This window comes from Eubalaena glacialis, chromosome 9 (genome assembly GCF_028564815.1).
Source record: "Eubalaena glacialis isolate mEubGla1 chromosome 9, mEubGla1.1.hap2.+ XY, whole genome shotgun sequence".
In the NCBI taxonomy this organism is placed as follows: domain Eukaryota; kingdom Metazoa; phylum Chordata; class Mammalia; order Artiodactyla; family Balaenidae; genus Eubalaena; species Eubalaena glacialis.
In genome coordinates this window covers 33,962,213-33,975,559 of record NC_083724.1, presented here as the reverse complement: position 1 = coordinate 33,975,559, position 13,347 = coordinate 33,962,213, and the positions used below count along the sequence as shown (strand labels likewise).

At 44.9% G+C, this 13,347-nt stretch overlaps 1 protein-coding gene across 5 annotated transcripts in view; it reads left to right on the top strand.

Annotated features, from left to right (window-relative positions):
- COL15A1 (collagen type XV alpha 1 chain) overlaps positions 1–12,487 on the top strand; it is a 98,205-nt gene extending 85,718 nt beyond the window's left edge. For all 5 annotated transcript variants that reach the window (XM_061200195.1, XM_061200194.1, XM_061200198.1 and 2 more), the window contains 7 exons: positions 2,108–2,172; positions 3,520–3,648; positions 3,786–3,845; positions 4,581–4,640; positions 8,873–9,058; positions 10,276–10,391; positions 11,402–12,487. In XM_061200195.1, the coding sequence (XP_061056178.1) occupies positions 2,108–2,172; positions 3,520–3,648; positions 3,786–3,845; positions 4,581–4,640; positions 8,873–9,058; positions 10,276–10,391; positions 11,402–11,615 (830 nt within the window). In that variant the 3' untranslated portion in view covers positions 11,616–12,487. The remainder of the gene's footprint in view (positions 1–2,107; positions 2,173–3,519; positions 3,649–3,785; positions 3,846–4,580; positions 4,641–8,872; positions 9,059–10,275; positions 10,392–11,401) is intronic.
- The last annotated feature ends 860 nt before the right edge of the window (positions 12,488–13,347 follow it).

Below are 13,347 nucleotides of genomic sequence, written 5' to 3'. Positions count from 1 at the left end.
TTGTTTGGGTTGGCATGAGCCAGGTGTGGTGGAAGCACACCTGGGAGGAGACCTACAATGTCTGGGGCATCCGGGAGAACTTTACACAGGAGGTGACTTTGGGGCAAGTGACAGAAATGGAACTCAAACTAGCTCAAGTGCATAGGGAAACTTATTGGATGTGCAGGAGGGTGTGAACAATCAATTTGTAAGAGGGACAGGCATGCAGTGAGACTTCAGGTGCAGCCGGAACCAGGGATTCAGTCCCTGCGAGGATTCTCTGGCCATCTCTTGCTCAGCTGCTCTCCGACTGCAGCATCATGCTTCTTCGCCATAGACCATATCCTCTGCATGGCGAGAAATACCAACAACCTACAGCTTCCACCGTCATCTAGAAATCTTGGTCTTGTTTCTCAGTTTTAGTTTGAAAAGCCCTGGGGTGGGGATGTTCTGGGGAAGGACTCTGACTGACCTGTCTTGGGCCAGATGCCCAACCTTGGACCAAACATCTGTGGCCAGGAGGTGGGATCACATGAGACCATGACAGCTCCTTCTGGACCTGAATGGTCATAGAGGTGAAGGGGAAGATCTCAGGAGCAAGTGAGGATGCTGGTCCTGTAAAGAGAGAAGGTGCTGGGTGGATAAAACCATAGGTGCCCATACAACCTTGAGGGATACATAGGAATTGCAAGAGGTGGAGGGGCATTGCAGGGTGAGTACAGGATTCAGAGACTCTGTTGTCCATAGTAGCCCTAAACTAGGGGGCCCTAGGACTCCTTGCTCCATTGAAAAGGATTACCCTTCACATAATATATAGCAATTCACAGTTTACAAAACACTCCCATATCCATTATCCCATTTAATCTTAACAGCAACCCCAGGAAGGAGATGAAATGCATAAGATTATAAAACTCATTTTATGGATGAAGGCACCAAAGCTCAGAGAGGTTAAGAGTGACTCAAGGTCACAAATCCTAGGAAGAGGCATGGCTGGGATCCAAATCCAAGTCCTCAGACCTTGTCTCCACTAGACATTCACCACCTGTGTATGAATTTTCAGGTCCTATGTCAGACTGCAGGCTTATTTGCAGTGACCTCAAAAATCTCATACAGTAATTTTACTGGGACTTGTACAAACATCCTTAACTCTGCCAAGAGTTTTGCAGATTCTGGGGGGAACTGGAGATTAGAGAGGTAGAAGGAGAGCAGCGAAATTGCTATAATAACATTTCTTTATGTTTGCCTAAAGTAAGGACTCTTCATTTGGGAACCATAAACTCCTAGAAAATTCAAAGATGTGCCTCAGGGAGCTATCATCCCACTAACGTTCTAAGTAGAAGTGTGTGTGTGTGTGTGTGTGCGCGCGCGCGCGCGTGCGTGCACTTGCAGATATGCATATATGCATTTTTCTAGGGGAGAGGGCAATAGCCTTGATTTGATTTTTAAGGGCATTTTGACTCTTCAAAAGGTAAGAATCTCTGGTTGAATGCTGTACAATTTGCAAAGCACATTCCTAGTTTGTGTTCTTCTCAGTTCTCAACACAGGCTAGTGAAGAAATATCTGTTTACATTTCACCGATGAAGAAGCTGGGGCTCAGAGAGCTTGTTTCCCCAAGATCACACAGCTGAGAACTGACAAATCAGGAACTTGAGTCTCCTGGCTGGACGGCCAGGGCCCCTGTCGCTGCCCTACCCTGCCCCCCTGTAGCCTAGCACCTTCTCTTCTTTCTGAGCCTGCTTCCTCTGTTCAGTAATTACCTGTTTGTCTCTTGGGAGAAATAAGTTGTATGAGTCAGAGCATTTTTGGATGCAAGTGACAGAAAATTCAACTCAGACTGACTTATACAAACAATTGAAACAACAGGAATTTATTCACTTATAAAACTGGAAAGTCTTAGGCATGACTTCATCCAGGGCTACAGTCAAGAATCTCAGTTCTCCCCCAAACCAGTCAATGTGGCTGAGTCATATGCTGGGCACAGAGTTCCTAAGATTCGGTTACGAGGTGCAACACTTTGAAGCACTGTGAGTGGGGTGGTGAACGCTCCCCTCAGTGACCAGCTGAACCTCGGAGGCATTTTGCAGAGATTATGCTTTTTTGTAACTTCTCTTTTCTGCTTTGTCTTAGCTGTGGCCATTCCAGGCCCACCCGGCCCTCCAGGACAGCCAGGGCTCCCCGGATCCAGGAACCTGGTCAGTATTATCATCAGTGTGTCTTCATCCTTCTGCTTTGGATGGGTTTCCTTAGAACTTTGGCTGCAGTGTTTAGGGGCTGGCATACCTTCTCTGTTGGAGTTAGACCTCCATGACAATAGAAATGGTATAATTTCACAAACAGGGTATTTATTATCTCTTTGGATGACTTATTAAGTAAAAAGATACAGACTACAAAATCATTTATGATTTAAGTTCCACCTTTCCAATCCTTAATTGACTAAACTGTAACAAGAGCCAATCATATTACATCAAAAAACACAGGCACAAGACTAAACAACATCACAGGAGGCCCTGTGCTGGTTACATTTCCCCTGGGTAATGCAGCCTTCTCCATTCTACCAAAGGATGTCTCTTGTACCTTGTTACCCTGCAGATCACTGGAGCAGGATATGGCACACAGAGACTATTGTGATGCACAGAAAGAGGGACAAATACCTCATTAGGATGTCAGGAGTCCTAGGAATGCTCTTTGGTCTTTGATAGATTTTATTTGGAAATTTGGGCTGCCAGATGAAGAACTGTCCAACAGTAGATGGAATTTCGATATTTGGTACCTTTGGGGGATGCCTAAGTCATTTTAATCACAAAGTCATCTTCAAAGCTAGGTGAAAATTAAGTTTTTATAATCTTTCTCAGTTTAAAAGAAAAATAACAGCTTCCTTGGTTGATATTTCTTTGAGGCTTGATACTTCTCAATAGATTTTTCCAGCTTTTATGCCTGTGCCTGGATAGGCCAAGATGGCTGTCTGATCTTTGGCAATTTTCTAGACAGAGAAATTACAGATCCCCATTTTCTGCTGTGTATTTAATACTGGAACTACCCAGCCAGGCAAAAAAGATTTAAGACATAGGTAGAGTAACTCACTTGCTTACATTTCTTTCTCCAAATGAAAAGAAATTTGAAACCCTGTAAGGAGCAGCATGAACTAACAAAACACATGTAACAATGTTGGTGCCATTGTGCAGCTCACACAAATGGAAGTGGCAAAACTTACCAATGATTTTGCCAATACCAACATCCAACAGAGCCAACTCTGTTAACAGTTTTTAAATGTCTTTGAACTCTCAGGATACTATCTTCTTTGTTTTAATTTGTTTATTGTAATTGAGATTTGTGTTTCAAGGTAATGCGTGTTTTTGTTTTATCGGAAAGAAAGTCCTTTGGTTATTAATGAAGTTATATATCTCTCTATGGCACAATAAGCCTTTTCACTGACTGTGAGGGGATGGCTCATATTTGACTTTACGAAGAGGCCAGTTTTTCAAATTGTGCCATCGCTGTGATGATAACCGCAATGTTTGGAATTTAAAATTATCTGACAGGTTACAGCATTTAGCAACATGGCTGACATGTTGCAGAAAGCCCATTTGGTCATAGAAGGGACATTCATCTACCTGAGGGACAGCACCGAGTTTTTCATTCGTGTCAGAGATGGTTGGAAAAAATTGCAGGTAATTCTTTAACAAACTGCCTCCAAGTACCCTCTAAAAATAACAATCTACTCCTGTAAATGCCATTTTTCTGATTTGAAAATAGGCGAACAGTTTCTAGTTGATGTTTCATTTTCAACGTACTGTTTTCCTTAAAGCTGGGAGAACTGATCCCCATTCCGGATGACAGCCCACCACCCCCTGCGCTTTCCAGCAATGTGAGTCGTTTCCCTTCCTTACCTCTAGCTCCTTCATTCATCAGCACTTGCTGAATCCCCTTGGCATCCAGTATCAAGCTCTCCAGACTCTGGAGAGCCAGCTCTGCATGGTTCACTATCTGGCAGAAGCCCCAAAATTACCAAGTGCCAACAGAATGTTCTCACAACAGCTGGAGGGAGAGCTGGACCCAGACGCTGGAGACAGGCCATTCCCATGTCGTAGCTGAATCCTCTTGGGCAAGGGACTTCCCTTCTCTTGGCCTCAGTTTATTGATCTGTGAAAACACGGTTGGCATAAGCAATCTAGAAGAGCCCTTTAATATTTGACACTGAGACTTGCTTGCCTGGTATGAACAACAGCAGCTTGCGTTGTCCACTATTTTAACCTTACAGCTACCCTTTGAGGCAGGTGATAGCATTCCCACTTTGCAAATGAGGAAGCTGAGGCTCTGAAGAGGTGCCTTGCTCTATTAAAGTGAATGAGTTGGTTGTAAAACATGGACTTCTTCCTTGATTCAGCGCTCTTTCTAAACGTCTTGAGAATATCCACTCCCTTTCCGAGGATAATTTTTCGTTCATGTGTGAAACTCTTCACAGTTAAGAGTGGTCCAAAGACCATGACAAACTGTTTGAAGCAGCTTTTCAAGAAACATTGCACTTGTACCTTAATATATGGTGAGGAACAGATTGAATGCATATTCAGGACTGGTTTTTTTTTCCTTTTTTACCTGACAGTCTCATCAGCTTCAGCTTCCACTGACGTCTGTTTCAAGTGTTAATTATGACAGCCCTGCAGTAAGTACAATTCATGCATTTACCGTACAGATGCCGAAAGTGTGTCTGTCATGTGCCAGGCCCCATGCTTGGCACACAGTTCCTACCCTCAAGATGCATATAGACTAGCCAGAGAGGCAAATAAAAAATAGGTAATTCCAATACAGTGTGAGAAGTCGTTTGGGCGAGGCAAATGCAGGGCACTGGGAGTGTTAGGAAGGTCAAAGAAGTCTGCCTTCTTTGGAGGAGGTGACCTTTAAATCACGACCTGAAGGACAGTTGAGAACAGGGGAGAGCCAGGTAAGGGGAGGGGATTGGGAGTTCCAGGCAGAGGGAGTATGGAACAGAGGGAGGCAAGGGCAAGCGCTGTACATTTCTCTAATTCCAAGTATTTCAGTCTTGCTGAAGGAGTAGAGTTCAAGGCAGGGAAGGGAAAAGTATAGTCTGCGTAGGGCAAGGTCAGTCATCAAGGACCTGAAAGCCAAGCCAAGGGCTTTGGCCTTTTCCACTGGGCAGTGGGGGAACAATGAAGGATTTTAAGGAAGACAAGGGTAAATAAGATTGGCATCAGAGAAATTACCTTGCTTATAATGCACAAATGGATTAGAGGGCACAGGACCGGGGACCCAAAGACAGTTAAGTAGTTACTGTATTATCTGAACTAGGATCACAGCAGTGAACATGTAGAAAAGTGGGCAGATGGGAGAGAAATTAAGGAGGCAGGAGTGACAATTTGGTCATTGGTTGGGTATGGGGCAGTGAGGATGAGGGTGATCAGGAATGATGCCCAGGTTTCTGCTTGGGTAACTGAGTGGTGATAGATTTTTTTTTTCCAGGGATCATTTTGTTGCTTAGACCTGAAACTCTCACTCCATTTCTTCACTAGCTTAAATGAAGATTTTATTCAGATAATTGCAGGAACCTTATGGAACTCAATTGCAGGAAGTACAACAGGGCCTGTGGACTCTTGTTCCTGCTATTAGTATCTCTACAGACCAGCCTCTGCAAAGGTCTTTCCTCCTGCTTCCCCTCCACCCCCACCCCAGCACACAGACATAGGTTACATCTGCAAAGCTTGTGCACAGCCTTGGTTGCCATGGCACTGATCCTGGCCTCAACTCTATGTGATCTTACAGCTGCAGAGCTCAATACTAACTGACTCAATTCAGAGTCTTGGGAGAGGTAGTCTACATGGGTCAGTTGCCTACTCCCAGTCAAATCAAGAGTAGCCAAGGGACTTCCCTGGTGGCACAGTGGTAAGAATCCGCCTGCCAATGCAGGAGACACGGGTTCGAGCCCTGGTCCGGGAAGATCCCACATGCTGCGGAGCAACTAAGCCCGTGTGTCACAACTACTGAGCCTGCGCTCTAGAGCCTGCGTGCCACAACTACTGAGCCCATGTGCTGCAACTACTGAAGCCACATGCCTAGAGCCCGTGCTCTGCAACAAGAGAAGCCACCACAATGAGAAGCCCGCACACCACAACGAAGAGTAGCCCCCGCTCGCCACAACTAGAGAAAACCCTCGTGTAGCAACAAAGACCCAACGCAGCCAAAAATAAATAAATAAATTTATTAAAAAAAAAAAAAAGAGTAGCCAAGAGAGGAATGGAGATGCAGATGTGGAGAGTGGATGTGTAGACACAAGGGGTGGAGGGGATGAATTGGGAGATTGGGATTGATGTATGTGCACTACCATGTGTAAAATAGATGGCTGGCGGGAGCCTGCTGTGTAGTGAGGGGAGCTCGGCTCAGTGCTCTGTAGTGACCTAGATAGGTAGGATGGGAGGCGGGTGGGAGTGGGGTCCAGGAGGGAGGGGATATGTGTATACATGGCTGGTTCACTTCGTCGTGCAACAGAGGCTAGCACAGCACTGTGGAGCAACTGTACCCCAATTTTTTTAAAATGTAAAAACAAAAAAAAAGAACAGCCAAGAGAATGAAATTGAATGGCCTGAGGCCACTCTTTTTAGCAAGTATTGTGGGGACACTTTCAAAGAAGAAGGCATGGACTTGGCGGACACCAGAAACACGTTTCCTTTAGTGCTGCCATTCACCGAGCAGGAACTAATGCAGGGCGTGGTGAGCCTGCGGTACCTGTAGGATATCTGAGTGGAGACCACCAGGAGGAAGCAGGATCAGAAGGTCTGCAACCCTGCAGTGGGTCTGGTCTGGAGATACAGACCTGGGAGTTTTCAGCAGAGCTATGGAAATTGTCTTGGGGATGGTAGGATTCTCAAAGAGAATCTATATGGTGAGAAGAGATTGGATTGTGACGAGCAAAAACAAAAAGGAACTGATGGAAGACATATGAGAAGGAAACTGAGAAGCCATCGCCAGAGAGGAAGAAAGAATGCCAAACAAGATAGAAGCCAACAGTGTCAAATGCTGCCAAGAGGCCCATTGAAAGAACTAAAAGGTGTTGTTCAAATTGAGAAACTAGAGAAAAGCATTTCTGTAGCATGGAGGGACGCCAACAAGATTCTAGTTGGTTGCAGAGTAGATGGGAGGTGAGGAAATAGAGAAGCAAGTATAGGTAACCCTTCAAAAAGCTTAGTTATGAGGGGAGACATTAGGGCAGTAGCTACAAAATTTTTTCATAAATTCTAAGGTAATACGTATTCATTGTAGAAAATTTGGACAATGAATAAAAAGAATGGGGAAGGGGACTTTCCTGGTGGTGCAGTGGTTAAGAATCCACCTGCCAATGCAGGGGACCCGGGTTGGATTCCTGGTCCAGGAAGATCCCACATGTCGCAGAGCAACTAAGCCCACGTGCTGCAACTACGGAGCCCGTGTGCTGCAACTACTGAAGCCTACACACCTAGAGCCCGTGCTCCACAACAAGAGAAGCCACCGCAACGAGAAGCCCATGCACCGCAACGAAGAGCAGCCCCCGCTCGCCGCAACTAGAGCGAGCCCGTGCGCAGCAGTGAAGACCCAACACAGCCAAAAAAAAAAGAATGGGAAAGAAAATAGTAAATCACTTATAATTTTACACAACTACAACCATCTTCAAAAAGCCATTTTAACGTTTGATTGTGGAAATGTCACTGTCTTCATAAAAATGATATCTATTCATGATAGAAATGTTCCAGCGGTTAAAGGTATAGAAACATGAGAACATAAAAGCCCCCAATCTCACCATTCAGAAGCAGCCATCGTTGCAGACATTTCTCTGTGCATCTCCTTAAAGAAGGAGAGGTGGAGGTGGTGGGGTTGGAGGTGTGGCAGGGAGACCCGCACTCACCGCTGCCCCTTTCCTAGGTGTCCCCTGGTATCAGGGAAGCGCAGTCCATCAGGGCCTCTTGCGACCACCCTTGGGTGTAGCCCCGAGAAACACAGCAGCAGAACGGTGATGAGACCATAAGGCCTCTTGCCTCGGGTGTCACGGTCTTCAGACACATAAGAGGGAGGAAGATGGGTTTAAGATATTTAACAATATTTTCCTTTTCTGGCAACTTGGGCCCGGGTCCTGCACCAGCGCTATGCTAATGAGATAAAAGTTATTCCTGACATGAGATTGAGGAGGGAGATGACTACTCCTTGATTATGGAGTATAATTCAGAGGGTACAGCAGAAAGGGCTGGGAGAGAGGGCCGCAAAAGAAGGCTGGGTTTGGGGCAAGAAAGAGTGGGAGAAAGCAGATTATGGAATGGCTTTTATTTGGGCTACTTACCAAGGTGGCAGGTCAGTATGTATGACCTGTATGACCCCTAGTTTCCAAAAGGGTCTATCCCAGCAGTCTTAGTAATAAATGTCATGACCTTCTCCTTTCAATGCCTTTTCCCTCTGGTCCCTCATGATCAGCCTCAGGCCTACTCAGGAGGTGGAAGAAAAGGCAGGAGGCAGATAGCTTGATGTAGCTCTGAGATCTAGGACCAAAGTCAGCTTAAAAACCTCCTAGAAACTCAATGAGGGGCAGACCCACAGATGGCCTGCCTGCAGGCTGGATTCAGATCTCTGAAGTGCTTTATTTTGTTTTGTTTTTCTCATATATGGAAGAAATTTCTACTATTTAGAGCTGTTCAGATTGCTGACACAGGCTGCTTTGGGAGACCTGAGCTCTCCCTCCCTGGAGATGGTCCAGCAGGGGCTAGAATTCCAATGTCAGGTAGAGGTTGAGTAAGGTGACCTCTAGCATGCCTTCCATTGCAGCAAGTGTGGGATCTTATTAGGAACATGTGATGGCTATGGGGGTTGGAGTTTGCTTTAATTCTTCAACTGCACTGTCTTTTCTCTCACTTTTTTCAGCTACACTTGGTCGCTCTGAACACGCCATTTTCTGGGGACATTCGAGCTGATTTTCAGTGCTTCCAGCAGGCCAGGGCAGCAGGACTGTTGTCCACCTACGAAGCCTTCTTATCCTCCCACTTGCAAGATCTCTCTACAGTTGTGAGGAAAGAAGAGAGATATAGCCTTCCAATAGTGAACCTTAAGGTAAAAATAAATATCGTTCTCATTGCCTCCTGGATAGACTGTTCTCCACAGGGACTAGAGGCGTTGCCACTCCTGACATCATCAGAAGTATGCCGTCTCAAGGCCCTGATTAGCTGCGTGACTTTGGGTGGTTACTTTCCCTCTCTGGACCTCAGTTGCCTTATATTTACAATGGCCCTTCCTGTTTGGAGGGTTTATGACCCTTGGAGCAGACAGGAGGGATAGTAATGACCTCTTTCATTTATATAGCTTTTGTGTTTGTTTACAATGCACTTCATATCCATTATCTTAATAGATACTCTCAATAAAAACAGGAGTTATTCTTTTCTCAGTTTGTCAGATGAGGAAACTGAGGCTCACAGGCAGAAAGCAGTTTACTCAAAGTCACTACAAACTGGAATTAGTTTCCTTGACCCCCTCTTGGTTCCACGTGAGGATGCCTTCTGTAGAGCACTGGCTGAGTGGCACCAGAGAACAGCTGGTGAGCACTGGTCCCAAAGCAGAGCCACTCTGTCCTGCACCCTGGTTTGGTACCCTCAGATATTTCTCTGCCCTCATTCACTGGCAAGGCAGGGCCTCGCATCATCCCTCAGTTATACCATGGAAATAGCCTACTCCTTTAAGGCTACAGAGGGGCAGCTCTGTTGCTGCTCACACACATCCTGGGTCCTGAATCCTAACCAGACCTCAAAGGTGCTTCGAGACCCTTTGGTCCCTGTGACCCCAGTACTCCAGTTTGGAACCTTGAGGCTGGCAAGACCATCCTGACCCCACACCCAGCACTTCCCATCCCGTCTTCCAAGGTTCTGTTCTACTACATTCACCCACTCAGATTGTATTCTTGGAATACAAATAACCAAAGGAAAAAGAGTAAGAAATTCATCTCCACATCATCCACTTGTAGGCTGGCACAAGGCTTGGCAAAAATTGGAAGCTCAGTATATACGTTTAAAATAGCAATGATAAAGACCTAAAACACACTTTTGATAGGGAGGAGACTTTATACACATATAGTAAAAGAAATTACCTCAAGAAATAAGACCGTAAAGCCAAAAGGGTTCAAGGAAAGATTATAAAATCAAACCACAAGTATTTCCTGAGTTCTCACTCTGTCTAGGATCTGGGATTGGGGTTAGGGACTTCTGGGCCTTGAAGAATGGATAAATATTTGCAGGCTGTTTGTATAATGATTCTAACATGGCATTTTGTCTCCATAGGGCCAAGTACTTTTTAATAATTGGGACTCAATTTTTTCTGGCCATGGAGGTCAGTTCAATACACATGTTCCAATATATTCCTTTGATGGCCGAGATGTAATGACAGATCCTTCTTGGTAAGTAGAGGTGGAAGCCCTTGAAGTATATCATATAATAGACAGTTTTAGGAGACAGTCTAACAATGGGATGCCCTTATCAGCTGCTCCTCTGGGGTGCTGCCAACGTAAAGCCTCAGTGAGGCAGCCAGGGGCCATGGAGAGAGCCTGGCCATGGAACCAGGAGACCTGGGTCCAGTAACATAATATGGGACCTTGAGCAAGGCACTTCCACTCTTTGATCCTCAGTTGCCTCACCTGTCAAATGGGCAGGATAATCATATCCATACGGATAAGACTGTTGTGAGAATAAAAAGGTAAGTGTGAGAACATCTAGCATACAGTAGGCACTTAATAAGTGGTAAGTAATGCTATTCTTGGTGATTCTTTAACCCTATACTGTGAGTTGCACTCTAATTCTTTGAAAATTATGTATGCTTTTAAGAATAGAACAACTCAGTAAACTTTTCCTCAGTGTCTACTCTATGCCAAGCCTAATGCCAGGCCTGGAAGGCACAGTAATAAACCTACACAGCCCCTCTCCTTTCAAAGCTCATAGTCCGTGGGAAGATAGACACAGACTAGCTACAATTCTAGACGTAATATTGTCATTGGAAAATGGAGAAACAGATAAGATGGTAGGAGCACAGAGGAAAGAATCATTATTCCTTGGTGGTGAGAATCAGGAAGCCTTCCTGTAAGAGGGGGCGTTTAATGGACTTGTGAAAGATGAGAAGGAATCACTGAAAATGAAAGCGAGGCCATTCCAGACTAAGGGGCTTCATGAGCAAAGGTTCAGATTCACGAAAGCAGAGAGTATGATTTCAGAGCAAGTACAAGCTGGATATGGTTGGAATGCAGTGTGTTCAGAAAGTTGGAAACAGTGATAAAGACAGAGAGGTGATGTGCAGTCAGACCCTGGAGGGTTCAGGAGTTTGACTTGACTCACTAGACTTATGCCAATTTGCTCACCAAGATATGCCACAAAGAAGGGTCATTTCAAAAAGTAACACAACAAAATTCCTTTTCAGGCCCCAGAAGGTCGTTTGGCACGGCTCCAGCACCCACGGAGTCCGTCTTGTGGATCAGTACTGTGAAGCGTGGCGAACCGCCGACATGGCAGTCATGGGCTTGGCCTCCCCGCTGAGCACGGGGAAGATTCTGGACCAGAAAGCATACAGCTGTGCTAATAGGCTAATTGTTCTGTGTATCGAAAACAGTTTCATGACAGATGTGAGGAAGTAATGACCTTCCCATGATTCTTAAGAGTTTTCCAATTTTTTTTTATGTGAAGAGTTGACACTGAAATCTAAAATGTTTAAACGTTGTAAATATTAGTTTTTTATTACACATTCATCACAACAGCAACCAAAGAAAACATACCTCAATACACTCAAAACTGAAGACATAAAGGACTCAGATCAAAGATAAAATCTGATCCATGTATTGGTGCTAGATTCTGCAGGAAACCCATGCAGTGTAAACACATCCCAACACGGTTAAGAGCAAGTTGAAAACAAAGGCCTTGGCACTCTGCCCACTGCATCCTTCAGAAAGTGATTTCCTTCTTTTAACCGTTGTTGAGTGTAAGATGTCCTTCATGTTTTCTTACAAAGTCAGTGTTTAGAAATGTACCCCTTTCTAAGTTATGTGCAGACCAAATGTTTTGTTCTTTAATATACATCCATTGTTTGCAACTGCTGTTCATACAGAGAAACAGAACTGCTCAAAATGATCCTATTTGTATGTTCTGATATTACCAGACTTTAATGTTTTTTTCCTAAAATATTATTGCCATCTTGCTTTAGGAGTTTTATATTTTGACACAACATATTTTAGTGTGGCATCTGTTTATATAAATGACTTGCTGGAAAAGTTTAAACTCCCAATGATCTAAAACTAGAGAAGAAATAGCACGTAATTACTACCTTTCCTGTGGTGGCCCTTTCCCCACACCCCACCCTGATTTTATAACTTCCATTTGGCAATGCTTGAATTATAACTGCGATTCAACAAACAGGTTCATGAGGATGAATTTTCTGAGACACATATACCTTCATGCTGTACACTTTGATTCTTTTTTTTCCATGTAAGTGAACATAAAAACATCTTTTCCAGGCGCTTTCTTCTGTTTGACTTTTTTCCCCCAGTTCCTTTATTCTTCACCAGTGATGTGGAAGCGGCCCTGGGGGCGGGGTTTGCTAACCCTGTCACTGCCACTTGTGCTACCCCTCGGGAGATGATCAGAGAACAGGAAGATTTTCCCATCATGCTCCTCTGCTCCTGCCTGTTGTCTTCCACTCAGTGGGGGCAGAAGAGCCCCAGTGTGACAAACAGGATCTACTGTGTCTCAACACATGACTTTGGGCAAATCTGCCTTTTCTCTCAAGGAGGTTGGGATAAAATAAGTAATATCAACTCTCAGTTCCTAAATATCAGACTTAACATAAGTCCCATTTATCTTTCCTCATAACCCTGCAAGGTAAGTAGTTTTATCTTTACTTTACAAATGAAAAAAAAAAAAAAAGTTGAGGCTCAGGAAGTCACTTGTTCCAGGTCACAAGGCTGCTGAGTGGTGGGGCTGGTTTCAGGCCCAGGGTCCATCTCACTCCAGTGCCCAGGATCGTTTCAAGGAGCAACTGCACAAGGCTGCCTATTCGCTCCCTCCCAGCTCCCAGGCTGTGACTCTCTGGCTCTTGGCTTGATGCTGCAGGAGAAACAGAATCACCAGGCAAGTGGCATGCTGGGATATTTCCTCCCATTCAGCTGGGCTGGCCCAGAAACTCAGCAAAGTGAATCCACCCTAATAGTCCTTGAGGTAGGAAGGAAATGGAGGACCAAAAAAAGGCAGACAGCCCAGAACCTCCACTTAGGGGCTTCCTAAATGGAAGAGCAGTGAAAATCTGAGTCATGGGATGAAGACAGTTATAGGTTGGAAAGCCCCAGAAGGGATTGTTGAGGACTCGCTCACCCACCC